This window comes from Canis lupus, chromosome 12 (genome assembly GCF_011100685.1).
Source record: "Canis lupus familiaris isolate Mischka breed German Shepherd chromosome 12, alternate assembly UU_Cfam_GSD_1.0, whole genome shotgun sequence".
NCBI lineage: Eukaryota > Metazoa > Chordata > Mammalia > Carnivora > Canidae > Canis > Canis lupus.
The window spans coordinates 10,447,232-10,462,807 of record NC_049233.1 but is presented as its reverse complement, the minus strand read 5'-3'; the positions used below and the strand labels follow the sequence as shown (position 1 = coordinate 10,462,807).

At 53.6% G+C, this 15,576-nt stretch overlaps 1 protein-coding gene across 9 annotated transcripts in view; it reads right to left on the bottom strand.

Moving 5' to 3' along the window:
* Nucleotides 1-15,576, bottom strand: part of FOXP4 (forkhead box P4) — a 54,037-nt gene that overhangs the window by 18,816 nt on the left and 19,645 nt on the right. For 5 of the 9 annotated variants that reach the window (XM_038554010.1, XM_038554015.1, XM_038554012.1 and 2 more), the window contains exon 3: nt 3,911-4,021. In XM_038554010.1, the coding sequence (XP_038409938.1) occupies nt 3,911-4,021 (111 nt within the window). Of the gene's footprint in view, nt 1-3,910; nt 4,022-7,657; nt 7,796-15,576 lie in introns of all 9 variants that reach the window. The other 4 variants (XM_038554013.1, XM_038554017.1, XM_038554018.1 and 1 more) reach the window with 2 other exon arrangements.

The following is a 15,576-nucleotide window of genomic DNA, read 5'->3' as shown; positions in this document are numbered from 1 at the left end:
TTAGGAGCAGGGCAGTAGGGATCCCTGGGTGGCGCAGCAGTTTGGCGCCTGCCTTTGGCCCAGGGCGCGATCCTGGAGACCCAGGATCGAATCCCACGTCGGGCTCCCGGTGCATGGAGCCTGCTTCTCCCTCTGCCTGTGTCTCTGCCTCTCTCTCTCTCTCTCTCTCTCTCTCTCTGTGTGACTATCATAAATAAATAAAAATTAAAAAAAAAAAGGAGCAGGGCAGTATCATGTGGAGGCCACTGGAAAAGGGTGGCCATCTATCTTTCTTCATTAACCACTTCACTCAATTTCTAGGCCCTGGGCCCTGGTCAGAGATAGAAGCTCTACCTCCTTAGAGACTGAACCTAAGGGTGGATGAGAGGCAAGTAAGGTATGTTTCCAGGGTTGGAGGAGGAAGAGGGTCAACAGCAGAGCTCCAGGCTCCTGAGGGAGTTCAGACATAGCCCCATGAACCCCATCTCCCCAAACCCAGAGAATCATCCAGCCAGGGCTCTGCACCCAGGGACTACTGCTCTTCATGGCTGTGCAAAAAGCACACAGAACGTCACAGTGCAGGCACTGACGTCTAAATTCTGGAGCTAGTTGTTTAGAGCCAGATCCCAGCTCTGTCCCTTATGAACTGTGTGACTTTGGGCAAGTTACTTAACCTATCTGGGCCAAGGTCTCCTCATCTGCAAGATGAGACTAATAATAGCATCTCTAGCCCCCACAGGATTATGAGAATAAAGAGAGACAAATGAGACTCGTAGAGCACTTAGTGTCTGCTCCAGGGTAAGGACTCCGTAAGTGCTGTAGGTTTCGTTAGCACTGAGCAAGTATTTGATGAATGGATGAATCAGTCACTGATTCAGTGGAGGAAGCAAGCAAGGAGAGAGGAAGCCTGAGAAAAGGATCATTTGCTCTGCCTCTGACCCAAACCTCTGCCTGGGAGCCATCCAGGGCTGCTCTCATTCTGGGGAGGGGCTTTCCTCTTTTTCTTTTTTTAATTTTTAACTTTTAATTTTTCTGGGGGGAGGGGCTTTCCTAAGGAAGATTCCATAACCTCCCTTCTCCTCTCAATTACTTCAGATCTCCCACTCCTCAGAGCCAGCCGTGAAGTCCTTCTGGATGCTTGACTTCAGACCCTTCAACTACTTTCAAGCTGCTTCCCTCCTGCCTTGGGTCAGCAGGCCCTCTCTGGTTGAGGGAACATTCCAGTTCCTCAGCCCATCCCTCCCTGTTCTTAGAAGGAGGTGTGAGGGGATCCCTGGGTGGCTCAGTGGTTTAGTGCCTGCCTTCGGCACAGGGCATGATCCTGGAGTTCCGGGATCCAGTCCCACATCAGGCTCCCTGCATGAAGCCTGTCTCTCCCTCTGCCTGTGTCTCTCCCTCTGCCTGTGTCTCTCTCTCTGTGTGTGTCTCTCATGAATAAATAAATAAAATCTTTAAAAAGAAGAAGAAGAAGAAGAAGAAGAAGGAGGAGGAGGAGGAGGAGGAGGAGGAGGAGGAGGAGGAGAAGGGGGAGGGGGAGGAGGAGGAGGAGGTGGTGGTGGTGGTGGTGGTGGTGGTGGTGGTGGTGGTGGTGGTATGAGAGGGACACCTGGGTGGCTCAGTGGTTGGGCGCCTGCCTTCAGCTCAGGTCATGATCCCGGGGTCCGGGATCAAGTCCTACATCGGTGTCCCTGTGGGGAGCCTGCTCCTCTCTCTGCCTGTGTCTCTACCTCTCTCTCTCTCTCTCTCTCTCTCTCTCATTCTCTCTGGGTCTGTGTCTCTCGTGAATAAATAGATAAATCTTAAAAAAAAAAAGGGGGGGGGATCCCTGGGTGGCTCAGCGGCTCAGGAGCTCAGCGCCTGCCTTCGGCCCAGGGCACAATCCTGGAGTCCCAGGATCGAGTCCCACGTCGGGCTCCTGGCATGGAGTCTGCTTCTCCCTCCTCCTGTGTCTCTGCCTCTCTCTCTCTCTCTCTCTCTCTCTATGTCTATCATAAGTAAATCTTAAAAAAAAAAAAAAAAAAAAAGAAGGAGGTGTGAGGCTGGGCCCAGGGTGAGGAGTCTGAGGGTCACTTCAGACCCCGGGGAATACATGGGGGGCGGCAGGGGGGAGTCCCCAATCCAAAGAGGCCCAGTCCGGATGCCACAGGGGCCAGAGAGCCTTTCGCATCATTCCAGTGTGAGAACTTTCTCTTCTTCCAGATTCTGTTCTGACCTCCCCACCCAGACCATAACCCATTTTGGCCCAACTCCTCCCCCTGGAGGGCCGTCTCCTTAAGATCAAGACTTTGAAAGGAGGGCCATGGGCACTGCTCAGGCCCGGACCTGTCAGTCCCCCTGACCTTCTACAAGAGCGCTGGAATCTCACCCTCCACAGGACAAAGCCTAGTCCTGGGTCCTTCTTGGAGTACCCTGCACCCTACCCCTGTTGTCCACCTCCCTTCAGCCTCCCACCTCCTGCAAACTCCAGAGCTTCTCACCCAGGATCCACTAAGGATCTGGAGATCAGGATCGTGCTCACCCTTTTCTCCCCTAGATAAACTTCCTTTCAAAGCCCTGCTTCATCCTCTCCCCAATTCTGAGCCTCCCCTGCTGCTGTGGGGAGGGGTAAGGGGAGAGGGGAAGGCAGGCTGCAGGGCCAGGGGGAGGGGAGCCGGCTGCTGCCCGAATAGTGACCCACCCCGACTCAGACCACAATTCTCCCAAGTTCTTTGTGACACAAAAGGTAAACAGAAGGCCCGGCTTTCCCCCCCACCCCCACCTCCCACAGATCTCCCCTCCCCCAGCCAGCCAGATGGGCTGGCAAGCTGGGGGAAGGGAGGGGGGATAAAAAGGGGCAGATTGTGCAAAGGAAAACAAAAGAGATAGAGAGACACCAAGAGACAGGAAATGGGGGAGACAGAATTGGTGGGTGAGAGATGGGGGGGCACGTGGTGACCTCAACATCTAAGAGAGAGCCCAGGAGAGGGGGATGGGCCAAGTGACCCACAGGGATGGAGAAACAGAAAACTGAGAAGGGATGGGGACACCCCCCTCCCAGGGCAGAGTCAGGGAAAGGAAGCAAGCAGGAGGTAGGAAGTGCAGGAGGTGCGGGAGGTACCCCGGAGAGGAGAAAGCGAGAGATAACCTGCCTGCAGACACAAACTGAGTGACACGCAACAAAGAGGCTGAAACGCCGGGACACCTGCACCCCGATGTTTCTAGCAGCAATGGCCACTATAGCCAAACTGTGGAAGGAGCCTCGGTGTCCAACGAAAGATGAATGGATAAAGAAGATGTGGTTTATGTATACAATGGAATATTACTCAGCTATTAGAAATGACAAATACCCACCATTTGCTTCAACGTGGATGGAACTGGAGGGTATTATGCTGAGTGAAGTAAGTCAGTCGGAGAAGGACAAACATTATATGTTCTCATTCATTTGGGGAATATAAATAATAGTGAAAGGGAAAATAAGGGAAGGGAGAAGAAATGTGTGGGAAATATCAGAAAGGGAGACAGAACGTAAAGACTGCTAACTCTGGGAAACGAACTAGGGGTGGTAGAAGGGGAGGAGGGCGGGGGGTGGGAGTGAATGGGTGACGGGCACTGGGTGTTATTCTGTATGTTAGTAAATTGAACACCAATAAAAAAAAAAACAAAAAAAAACAAAAAAAAAACAAAAACAAAACAAAACAAAAAAAATATTTAGACAAAAAAAAAAAAAAAAAAAAAAAAAAGAGGCTGAGTAGAGGAAGGCCTGGCTGATCAGGTGGAAACAAGAGAAAGTGAAGTTTCTTCACCCCACCCAGGCACTGACTGCATTGGCTTCTGGAAAGCTGCCCACTTTGTGGCACTGGGAACTGGCCCTGCCCCTCCCTCCGGGCCAAGCCCACCCTCCCCGCCAGGCCTGGCCCTGGCCCCTGCCCTCCTCCCATACCCTCCTCCTCACCTGCACCGCAGAGGCTGACTGCTTGCTGTCATTGTTGCCCGGTGAGCTCAAGCCCGAGGCCTGCTGCAGCAGGAGCTGCCTGGCCACCTGGAGAGCCTGCAAGACAGGGGCCTGGTCAGGGTCAGAGTGCAGCCAGCCTGCTCCGACATGGCCTGAAGGGCCTGGAGGGGGGCAGGGGCAGTTGGGGGTCAGCGCAGGATCCAGGTTTCACAGAGTCAGGGGGCAGTAAAGGGAAGAAGGCCAGGCCCGGGTGGAAGGTCTTGGGGATGAGTGAGAGGGTCCCAAGGTCCACTTGGACTTGGCAGTAAGCCTAGAGGTAGGAGTCTCGGGAGGAACTGCTGGGGTATAGAGATCAGAGCCTATTGGGGCCTCCCTCTGGGACCTGAAAGGTTTTGTTGGGACTCAAAGGAGCAGCAAGTGGAAGGGAGAGTGGCCACAAAAGGACCCTAGGTACTAATACTAGGTACTACTTGCTGAGCATCTACTATGTGCCAGGCCCTTTACACACGTGATCTCATTGAGTCCTAGTGAGGCTGTGAGGTAGGGATTATCAGTTCCATTCTACAGCTGAGGAAACTGAGTCTCTAGGAGGTAAAGTAATTTGCCCAGGATCACACAGTCTGGAGGTGTCAGACAGAGGATCTAAGCCCAGGAAGCCTTGGCTGGGTGGCCGGTCTGGAAGCGAAGGGAGTAGCATTTAGTTGGAGTCATTCAGTTGGAGCTGAGGGGGGATGAGGGTATTGTCTCAGGGTCTGAGCATGGTGTGGCTGTCTGAGTTCCAGAGATCTGAGTTGTAGGGCCTTGCAGATCGGGGAACTGGGTCAAGTCCTCAAGGGCACGTCTGAACTACCAGCGAGTAACTCTGGCCTCGCTGTGGCAGTCCAGGCTCAGAGGCCCCGGCGGCTTGGACTGGACTGCGAGTTGGCAGGGTCACAGGGGTGGGGAGTGTGTGGAGTTTGCAGGAGCAGCAGCTCTGGCTCATCTGTGAGCCTGGAAGGTGAGTGATGTGAGGTCTGATGAGAGAGTAGGGAGTCAGGGAAGGAGGCCCAGGAAGTCCTCTGTAAGGATGGCCAAGCCCTCTATCATCCCACTCTGGGTCAGTGGGGGCTGGGTGGTTCAGAGGCAGGGGATTCGGGGACCTGTCCTGAATCCACATTCCAGGAGCACAAAACCTGATCATGTTCCACAAAGATCTTCTCCTCAGGCACCCCAGGCAGTTGCCTCAAGGCCTTTGACTGGGGCGGGGTGGGGGTGCTCTGGCATCAGACAGACCTGGGTCTGAATCCCAATTGTGCTGCCTCCCAGCAGTATGACCTTGGGCAAGTTATTCTCTCCCTGTGTCCCAGTCTCTTAGGCAAAACCAGGCCACTGTCCATCTCTGAAACACCAGGGGAATGAAAGGACCCAAGCTTAGCCCTCTGGGTGGCATTGCAAAGTGTCCATTCCCTTCCCTTCTCGGGAACCTGGGTTCTCTCCTCTGCCCAGCGTGCCTACGTAATGTAGTGTGCTCACCGCTGCTCCCTTACCTCTGTCCACACACACACACACACACACACACTTGTTTGTCCTTACATGGACTTCTCTCTGACCTCACCACAAGCACCAACAAGGCAAAGCCTTGTGTGGTGCAACAGGGACACACTCATACACACTCTCTGCCTGGCAAATGCTCCTGAGTTCCCCACTGCACATACACACATGCCTTCCAAGCCCCTTCACTGCCACTGAACAGCCCAGCCACCCCCAGACTTAACCTAGCTTCCCTTTAGCACGGTCTCCAAATACTGGTGTATCTTGGAGCACATGCCCCAAGGAATGAATGCCCCCCACCAACCTCCCCCCCTTACCCGCCCTGATCCTAGGCCTTCCCCAGCCCCTCTCTCCCCCTGGAGAAGTAGCCTGGGGTTGCTTCTCCAAGATTCACTTCAGAAACTAGAAATGTGCCCTCTGAGTCAAAAGGCTGCTCTGAGAAGCTATGGAAAGGAGCAGATGGGGTGAAAGAAGGGAGGTGGCCATGTAATCATCAGGAAGGACCCCCTCCAGGTCTAAGGAGTCAGACAAATACTCTTTGTTCTCCAAAGGTGGGGGTGCCACAGAGAAGTGGGGGGTGGAGGTCAGAGGTAAGCTGGAGGAAGAGGAAGGCTTGGGGGAGCTGGGCAGCCCAGGTGACCCAGAGGGGAGCCGCAAGGGAATGGCCTTCCAGGGGAAGTTGAGGGAGTGGCCTGGGAAGCTGGATTCACTCCCTGCAGACTCTTTGTAGTCTCCCAAAGGACGAAATTACAAGACTTACAGGAAAAAAATGACAGGCCCTTCCCTCACCCTCCTGCCCTCCTCCCAGTCTGGGCCTTTCCTCCCCTGCAGGCCAGGTGACAGGGAGCCCAGCCAAGGCCGACCCCTCCTGGGAATCCCCCCCCACTCACTCCTTCCTTCAGTTAGGGGGCACCTGCTATGTGCCAGGGGTTGGGCCAGCTGCTGAAACACAACAGAACAGAACCTGGCCTGCTCCCAGGCTCAGGGCTGCAGAGCCTGAGTGGAGGTGAGCAGTGGGCCTGGCCCCAGAGCCCGAAAAATGTGGTGACATTGGCTCTACTGGCCAGAGTCCTCAGGGGTGAGGTCCTCAGGTGGCCCGGGAGGCTGAAATGTGTCCCTGGCCACTTACCCCCACTGTACAGAGGAGTGAAATGGCCCAGCAAGGCCAGGGGCCTTGAGACTATTCCCCAGGGCAGGCAGCAGGAGAGGCTGGAGGAGCCCACGGAGGTCCTCAGGTCATCAGAGCCTGAGTGCCTGCAGGCGCTTCCTTCCTTCATTCCTTCCCTTACTCACACGCATGCCCGGCCACCTTGCACAGGCCCTGCGCTTACAGGCAATGGGACAGTGATGGTGGACAACCAAAGTCATTTTGTGTAATTTGCTTGGGGCTCAGCTCTGACCCAATTTGGAGTGGTTTGAGTACCACCAAAAATTCATGCTATGGGTGCCTTGGGGTCAAAACTCCCCTACTCGGCCGGCCTGGACATGACCCTGACTGCTCAGTATACTCCAGTGCTGCTCATTCCCCGCTCCCTACCACTGTCCACACATCTAGACCCCCTGGCTGGGGACAGCACTCTGGGAGGGGTGGAGTCCCTCTGGCCCAGGATCCCCTCCTCCAGGGTACCCACTGCTGAGACTTAGGCAATGGTGGCTCCCCCCCACCCCAACAGAGCCAGCCCCACTCACTCTGATGATGCCAACCAGGTCATAGCCTCTTTGAAAGCACAGGTGCTGTCAAATGTATCGGTGAGCCCCCTTCCCGGGCAGCAGCAGATAGCAGACATACCTGTGAAATTCACTTTGGTCTACGGTAAACAGGGGAGGTAGGCCAGGTAGACAGAGCTCAAGAGCTAGCCTCTATATAGGGCCTCCTACATAGCCCTATGTAGCTTTACCACCTCCTACATAGCCCTATGAAGCTTTACCACCTCGAGTGAGGTAGGGCCTATGTCACTATCTTCCTCTTAAAGACCAGGAAACTGAGACCCAAGGTCCCATGGCCAGGAAATGGGAGTCCAGATACCTCTGACCGCTCAGCTGCCCTCACCCACTGAAGGACTTTAGGAGCTTGTGCACGTCCCTCGAGGCCTGTGAATCTCCTCTCCCCTGAGCCTTGTGTGCTTTCAGCTGTCTAGGTGCGAAGAGGAGCTAAATAAAGGTAGTTTGGGTGGGTAGACTAGACCAAGGCAGGAATCTTCAGAAAGCTGGACTTACTGTCCCTTCCTCGAGGTCCAGAGATACCCAAATACAGAATTGGCTGGGAAAAGGCATTTAGAATCCAACACCGAGGAGTGCCTGAGTTGCTCAGTCGGCTGGGTGTCTGCCTTCGGCTCAGGTCATGATCCCGGGATCCTGGGATAGAGCCCTGCGTCATGCTCCCTGCTTGGCAGGAAGTCTGCTTCTTCCTCCACTCCTCCCCCAGCTCGTATTCTCTCTCTCATGCTTTCTCTCTTTCTCAAATAAATCAGTAAATAAATAATCTTCAAAAAAAAAAAAGAATCCCACACCAAGGAGAAGCCATCATGGAAACCCTAGGAAGAGGGAGGAGAGTGGGGCTCAGGGCAGAATGGAAAACTGGGAGTCATTTAGCCTCTCAAATCCCCTTTCTCCACCACTTGGATTTAAAACTTAATCTCCAGCTCTGTGGTTTGGGGGATAAGGGCTAGCTTTCCTTAAAAGGAGGCAGTAGGGGCACCTGGGTGGCTCAGTCAGTTAAGTATCTGCCTTGGGCTCATGTCACGATCCCAGAGTCCTGGGATCAAGGCCTGAGTTGGGCTTCCTGCTTATCAGGGAGTCTGCTTCTCCCTCTGTGCTCTCCCTCTCTCAAATAAATAAAATCTTAAAAACAACAACAATAAAAGGAGGCACTAGTAGGTCATTCAGTTCATAGACTGTAGTCAGAGATCTGGATCCACCATATACTGAGTGACCTTGGATAAGTCACTTTACCTGATCCTCAGTTTCTTTCTCTGCTAAATAGGAATAACCCTGTCCTTAGTTCCCAGAGCTGCCGTGAAGAGTACACGATGCACATGAAATATTTAGCACAGTGCCTGGCACCCAGTGGGTCCTGAATGGACATCAGCTTTTATCTTTACTATTAATATGCACCTTCCTGGGCATCCCCTGGGCATTTGTCCAGTGCCATCCAGCAGGACTCACTCACCAACCTCCCTGCCCGCCTGTACCCACCCCTTCACCCCCTCCAGCCTAAGAATGGTCTTGCTAATGAAGGAGAAGTCTCCACCCCGCCCCCACCCGCCATCCATTCAGAAGTCATTAGCAGGATCTCCACAATTAGGAACAAATGGCTTATAACGGATGACATCCAGGGAGGGCGGTGGGGCACTCTCGGGATGAAGGGGAATGAAGCCAGAACTCTGAGGGCAACAGGGGCTGCTGTAAAAAGAAAAACAAGTCTTGGAGCAGGAGGGTCTCCTGGGCTGGCTGCAGGATGAGACCACACCCTCACTCTGTCTCAGAGAATTCAGTGGGGAGGGACAGGCATCCTCGCCGATGGAAGCCAGGTGCAGGGCTGGTTATGGTCCTTTCTGCAGCCTGAGGATTGGGAGGGCGGGGATGTGGAGCTCGGAGATGAGCTGGAAGGGCTAAACTTTAGGAATGGAGAAGTAGAATCACACAGACCAGGGCCCCTGCAGGGCTCAGGGGTTGAGCGCCCACCTTTGGCTCAGGGTGTGACCCCGGGGTCCTGGGGTCGAGTCCCGTATAGGGCTCCCCGCAGGGAGCCTGCTTCTCCCTCTGCCTGTGTCTCTGCCTATGAATAAATAAATAAAATCTTTAAAAAAAGTTCTAAAAAATTATTAAAAAAATAATCATCACACAGACCTGATGAACTGGAACTGTTGGAGGGTTTCTAGTCTCATGTTTTCTAAATTGCTAGTCATGATCTAATGGTGGGTCATAATAGCAATTTAGCGGGTCAAAAAAAAGGAACACACACAGGCATATAAGAAAGCACCAGAGTTATCAGGTAGGCATAAGCATTGTTTCAGGAAACCGGGCTAGGGCTCCAAGTAAAAATGTATCTCTTGCGGTGGATCTGAAGCTAACTGGTTTGTGAAGCACAATGCAGTTCACAGATGTGGAAATGATCCAGAGAGGGACAGTGACACGGCCAAAGCCATGCAGTAGCAGAGGCAGAGCCTGAATCTCCTGGGCCTGACATGGGCTCTGCACAGGGAAGAGGAACCACAAGCGGCCAGGCAAGAGAGAGGAACTTCTGGCAAATTCTGGTTTAATTTGGATGGGGGTGAGGGGCAGCCAAAATAAAATCCAAACTTCTTTTGTCAGCATCTAGCTAATTTTGGCAAAACTGAGATGGAAATTGTCTTGATAATTAATTTCAACTGGGGCTGACTAGATTTAGGCTAAGGGACACAAGTAGAGCATTTGTGTGGGGGGTGGGGTGGGGGGAGAGGTTAGCCTATCCCAGACCTGAAAAGAGCCCCAGGAAAGCCCATCACCTGTCCCCTGCACCTGCAGCCAGAGTATGACTCTCTATTCTTTTGTCAATAATTCAAAAAGGATTTGTGAAGCCCCACAGGGCATTTGCACCATCCTAGCCCCTAGGAAGGCCCAGTATTTGCTTTAACGGGGATCATGTTCTAATAAGATGAACCAGACACTAAAACAAAGACAAGCAGGCCTGGTTAGCGTTACACAGAGCATTACACGGAGCACAGCTGGCGGCCTACTTAAGTTGTGTGGCCAGCGAAGGCCTCTCTGGGGAGACATTTAGGATGAGGAGGGAACTCTTTCAGTGGACCAAATTCACAGTGGACGAAAGAGCTGGTGCAAGAGCCCTGAGGTGGGCCTAAACCTTAGAGCATTATGAAGTATGAAGGCCAGAGTGGCCAAGCTGAGTAGCCTCGGAGGAAGTCCCAGAGGTGAGCAGGAGCCAGATCACATCGGACAACGGTTTTCTATTTCATTCTGTGCTGGAGGAAGCATTGCTGGAGGATTTTAAGCAGGAAGTGATAAAATCTCTTGAGGGTAGATACCTAACCCACTGCTGGTAAACAGTAGGTACCTAATAACTACCTGTTGATTTGAATTAAACAGGAAATACTTCTCAGCCCACTGCTTGAAATGCAACTTCTCTGAGGCCAGAGAGGGTGGGAAGGGGCCCAGGGAGAAGGGTCAGAGGTCAGTGGCCCCTAACCACTAAATGTACTGACCTGGGGAGATCCAGGTTCTCTACTAGCCAGGCTTTGTCCTCCAGCAGAGACATAAACATGAAATGACACAGAAAAGGGGGGCAGCAAGGAGGATGGGGAGAGGAGACCATAAAACCCCTGAAGTGATTCTACACCTTTTTCCCTTAAAAAAAAAAAAAAGCTTTTTGGAAAGGCTGTAAATTTTTTTTACACCAACCTCGTAAAAATGACATCGGCGCATTCTCAAATTAGAACCATTAAAATGAAAACCAGCAACGCACCGATACAGGCAGGCCCACGTGGGTGGGAGACTCAGAGCCTAGGTGCACAGCCGGGTTTCAGGCCCCCTTCCTACCACTGCCAGGAAAGGGCTCTCGCCTCTAGGAGATGAGAATTAACAAGGGACCCCAAATGCTCTGAAGTGAGAATGGCACTCCTCTGTGGCTCCTTGGTTCCCTCCCAGCCCCGCCAAGGGAGGTGTGCAGGAGGCAGGGCCAGGGAGCTGCAGGATCTGGAAAGCATGCAAACAGAGCAGTGTGGTGGCAGTGCTGCCAGTCCCCATGCGACCCCTCCTCTCTGCTCCCCACCGCCTGCTGCTCGGGGATGCATCCCAGACCTGCCACTACCATGCAGCTGTTGGTTCTCCAGAAGCGGGTCTCTTTCAGGTCTGGGTCCAGAGCCACAGGAGCCCAGCCACTAGCCTCACACTAGTGCTTCTTCTGCAGGGGGCTTGAGTATTGGACAGACGTGGAGTGGAGCATGTAGGGGCATGCAAGTCCCTTCCCAAGGACTCCCACCGGGACTGCTCAGGATGAAGGCGCTCCACTGGTGAGAAACTCGCTGACCCACTTAAGGGTGGCCCTCTGCATCTTAATCTTTCACTCTCAGATAAGGAAACATTCAGCCACTCCTCCCCCAAATTCTCCCCCTTTGCCCCCAAACTCCCAAGAATCCTAGCATAGAAAGGGGGTGGGGGTGGGCCAGAAGGGGTGTCAGAATTCCATAGCAGAAGGCTTAGTGGTAAGGGGGGCTGGTTTCCTCTTGGTCCCAGCAAAGCAGGGACCTTGAGGATCCTTTTCCTGGGCCTGGGGCCTCCCTCTGCCCTTCCCACCCGCCTTGCCCTAGCCCTCTCCTGAAGAAACTTTTTTTTTATTGGACTGGGAGGCAGACCCATAAAGACCCTTTGGCTTAGTAACCCTGGATCAGGACAGTAACCAGGACAAGGGTTAAGGCCCTCTCCCTCCACAGCACCCACAATTCCACTGGCTGCCTTCATACCTGGGCCTCTATTCCCTGGCAGCAGCTATGCTATGCTACAGCTGTTGGAGAGTCAAGGGCTTCACTGACGAGTTCCTAAGTCTCCCCTCTGGAGAGTTGGGGCCCCAACTCTCCCTGTAGGCCCCCAGCACCTCCTAGGGAGGGCCTCAACCTACTGAAAGAAAAGAGAAGAGTCCAGAAGGTGAGACCAGAGGAGAAGAGTAGAATCTGGAGGGTGTGGGTCCCAAGGAGAAATGGGCCCCTCATCTGAAACTAAAGACCACTGTTGAGAGTGTGGGTGGGGTGGGAGGGGGTGGTGTGCTAATTCACCCCAGAAGCCTCCCTTTCCACCTCGTCCCCTTAAGTAGCTTGGGCAGAGGAGGGCCAGATGGGGGAGGAAAACAAAAATGTCTTCCATTCTTCTTTCCCTCTGTGCCCTGACCACTCCCCCCCCATCTCTTAGGAGGGGGTGAGTTAAAAGGCCATTAGTGTGCAGAGCCCCCCAACCCCTTTGAATGTCCTCACAGGATGTGAACAGGGTGGGATTTGGCCCTGGTTGTCACAGCAACTGCGGTTGGAGTTCCCAGACGCTAGGCAACCCTCCTGTGACCCTCACTGACCTGTCACCCCCGAAACCTGAGGACAATGGAAGTGCAGGCTCTGGAGGCCCAGGATGCCTTTCAGCGTGGCCGCCAGCGGCTCTCTGCCGGCTCCCACCCCGCCTGGCGCAGCCCTCCCAGGCCCAAGACCGGCTCTCCTGGGCCAGAGCAGTCAGGCCGGGCCCCAAGGCCTTTGGAGGCCCACCACCTCCCACACTCGTCCCAGCTCTCATTGCCCCCCATCACAGAGCCCAAGGAGTACCTGTGCGGTCCCTGGGGAAACCTGCCCCCCCCCCCAACACACTGGGGACATTTTATCCAGGAGAAATCAGATTAGGATAAAATGCAAGGCCAACCTTCAAAGAAAAAAGCCATCAGAGGGAAAATGGGAGGAAGGAGCAATGAGGAAGGAAACTTCACTTGGGGAAGGAAGGGGATGAGTGGGCAGCTGGCATGCCTGCTGGGCCCAGGGTATTCTTTAATAGCAGCTGCAGATCACCAACTCCAGCTGGCCAGCAGGGAGCCCGGTGTAAATAAGATTCAGAGCATGTTTGCTGAATGAATGCATGCTCCAAGGCCTACCGCACTGCGAGCCTTCTTCTCTCAGGAGGTTCTCCCGAAGCGGGTAAGGCCCAAGACCCAGGGAGAGCCCGAAGGACAGAGTGGACCCAGCAACAGCAGGCTTGAGACGAGGGAGCTGGAAGCTGGGGCCCTGACTGCAGCCAGCAGGGGACCCTCTCCCTAGTCAGATGGGGCCTGGCAGTCAAGCCAGGTCACCTCCCCACCCCCAGCCCCAGCCCCAGCCCCAGCCTCTGTTTGAACAAGCTCCCAGCCTGCTGTTGCATGGAAACGGGTGTCTGCTCTTGTTCCAAAGTGATGCGGCCACCCTCTTCAGCACTGTTTGTTTCGGCCTAAAGTCCTGTCACTGGCCTGACTTCTGACTTGCCCTGTTTATCTCTCTCTGCTCTGTCAACTCATTACTCTCAAAGGCCAAGACTGCATTTCCAGGGCTTGTTTATCCAGAGTGGAGAGACAGAGACCAGCGGACAGATGTAAAAGAAGGAGAGGGGCTTGGAGGTGCAAGGAGGCCCAAGGACGAGGAATGGGACCAGTGCACAGCCTGCACACTGGTCCCCAACCTCCCTCCCCTAGAGTGGCTACTTAGGGCCTGCGGCAGGGCAGTGTGTTGCTTTTGTTTGTTTAAGAGCTTTCAGGGCCAGGAATGGGGCGCTCTCATGCACTCACCAGTAGACGGATATCTAGCACCTACCATGAGTCAAGCCCTGCTCCCTCCATTTCCCACGGGGACCCTGTGACAGGGATAGTAGCCAAAAGGAGGCTGAGTGAGCTTGGGTCCAGGAACCGGAAGACCTGAGATCTATCTGCAGCTGTTCTCGTGCCCACTCCTATGCAGAGTGGGAATAACAGCACCCACCACCCAGAGGTGGCCAGGTGATTAAGTGACCTGGGTAGGAGAAGGATCCAACAAGCCAAACAGAGGCAAGGTTATTTGTTTGTCCTCGAAGGACTTCCTGGTTGGGGTTGAGGAGAGGGAGGAGGAACCCGCTGGGCCAGGCTTTCTTTTCTACAGTTACTCTACCCCACAAATAGCCAGGAACATTTGTTGTTGGGGGTACCAGAAAGTGTTATACCGTAAGCTCCACCCCCCACCAAAGCCTGGCTCATATATGGATGGGGCTAGAAGGAGGGTCCACAGACTTTCCTGCTAATTGAAAAATTTATAATTTTTAGTTTTGTGGGGTTCTTTCATAGTTTGGAGCCAATAGAACTTTTTTCAGATCTCAAATATTTTCCTTGGCCCCAGGCACCAGGCCCATAGTGAGCCCAAATGGATAAAACAGCCCTCTGCCTGCCTCCAAATCTCCACCCCAGTTTATTTGTGAAACAGATATAGGATTTTCCAGGACTTTGGGATATTCCCCAAAACAAACAGGAATAACCAGAATGCGGAATATAGATGGCAAAACATGGCTCGTGTGCAATGCAGAATGAAGAAACCTGATCAGTACAGAAAGTTCTGTCTCTCCCCACCCCACACATCTCCTCAGCTATACAGATATCTGTGTTCACTCTGCGGTTTTAGCAATTGTTTAAAGGACACTTTGCAGTATCAGTAGTTCCCCCATGTCCCATCCCCCCGCCACCTTCAAGATCTTTCTGAGCTCAGTGTGCACAGAAGGGAGGGAAGAGGTGGCTATACAAAATGAGTGGCCTTGGAGACTTCTGGTGGGGTGTGTCTTGTTATTATTTTCATAAAGGGTAGGATTTTGCCCTTTGACCTTGCATCCCCAGGAGATGTCACAAACTCTGTGGGTCTCTTCCCCAGAGAACCTGCTTAGGAAGACCTGGGAGAGGCCAGCAAACTCCCAAGGACTGTGTCTCCAGGGAAAGGTAACAGATCCTCTCCACAGTTTGTAAGAGGAAGTGATTTCTATTCTCAAGTCTGCTGGCATCCACATGGGCCACTCAGTGTGTGCAGGGACTTCACACTCAACTTGCATCTGATCCTAAAATCCCTGTACGTTAGGAGTCGAGGAGGCCAAGGCTCACAGAGGCCCCATGACTTGGCCAAAGTTGCACTGCTGGTAAGGGGCTGCCTGGGACTTAAGCCAGGTTCATTCAGTTTCTGTGTTAGTGGTGGCTGACCAACTCTGGGCGGGGTTTGGGGCTTCAGATGGTGCTGCTTGTAGTCTGACCTCCAGCTTCACATAGTGTGGTGGTGGGAGAGGGCCCCTTAGGGGCCATGGAATTGGGGGAGGAGCCCCAGGGTGAGCCTGGGAGAGAAGAGGAGGACAACGTGGGAACCCACATATGTGTACACTTGAGGCAGGGGTGGGGCACGGGTGGGGACCTTCATGCAAGACCCGACTTCACAGCATTCCCAGAGAGCCCCCCCACAGGCAGTGCCATCAGTGTGCTTGGAGGAGCAATCAAATAAGAGGAGGAGAATCCCAAGGCCAGGGCTGGCTGGGCCGGTTCCCCTGAACTTGTCAAGCATGATTCTCCCTTTGTCCAGGGGTGGGGCTGTGGGCCCAGGACCTGGGGCCCCTGCTCTGTCATCACCCAACCTGGCTCCCCA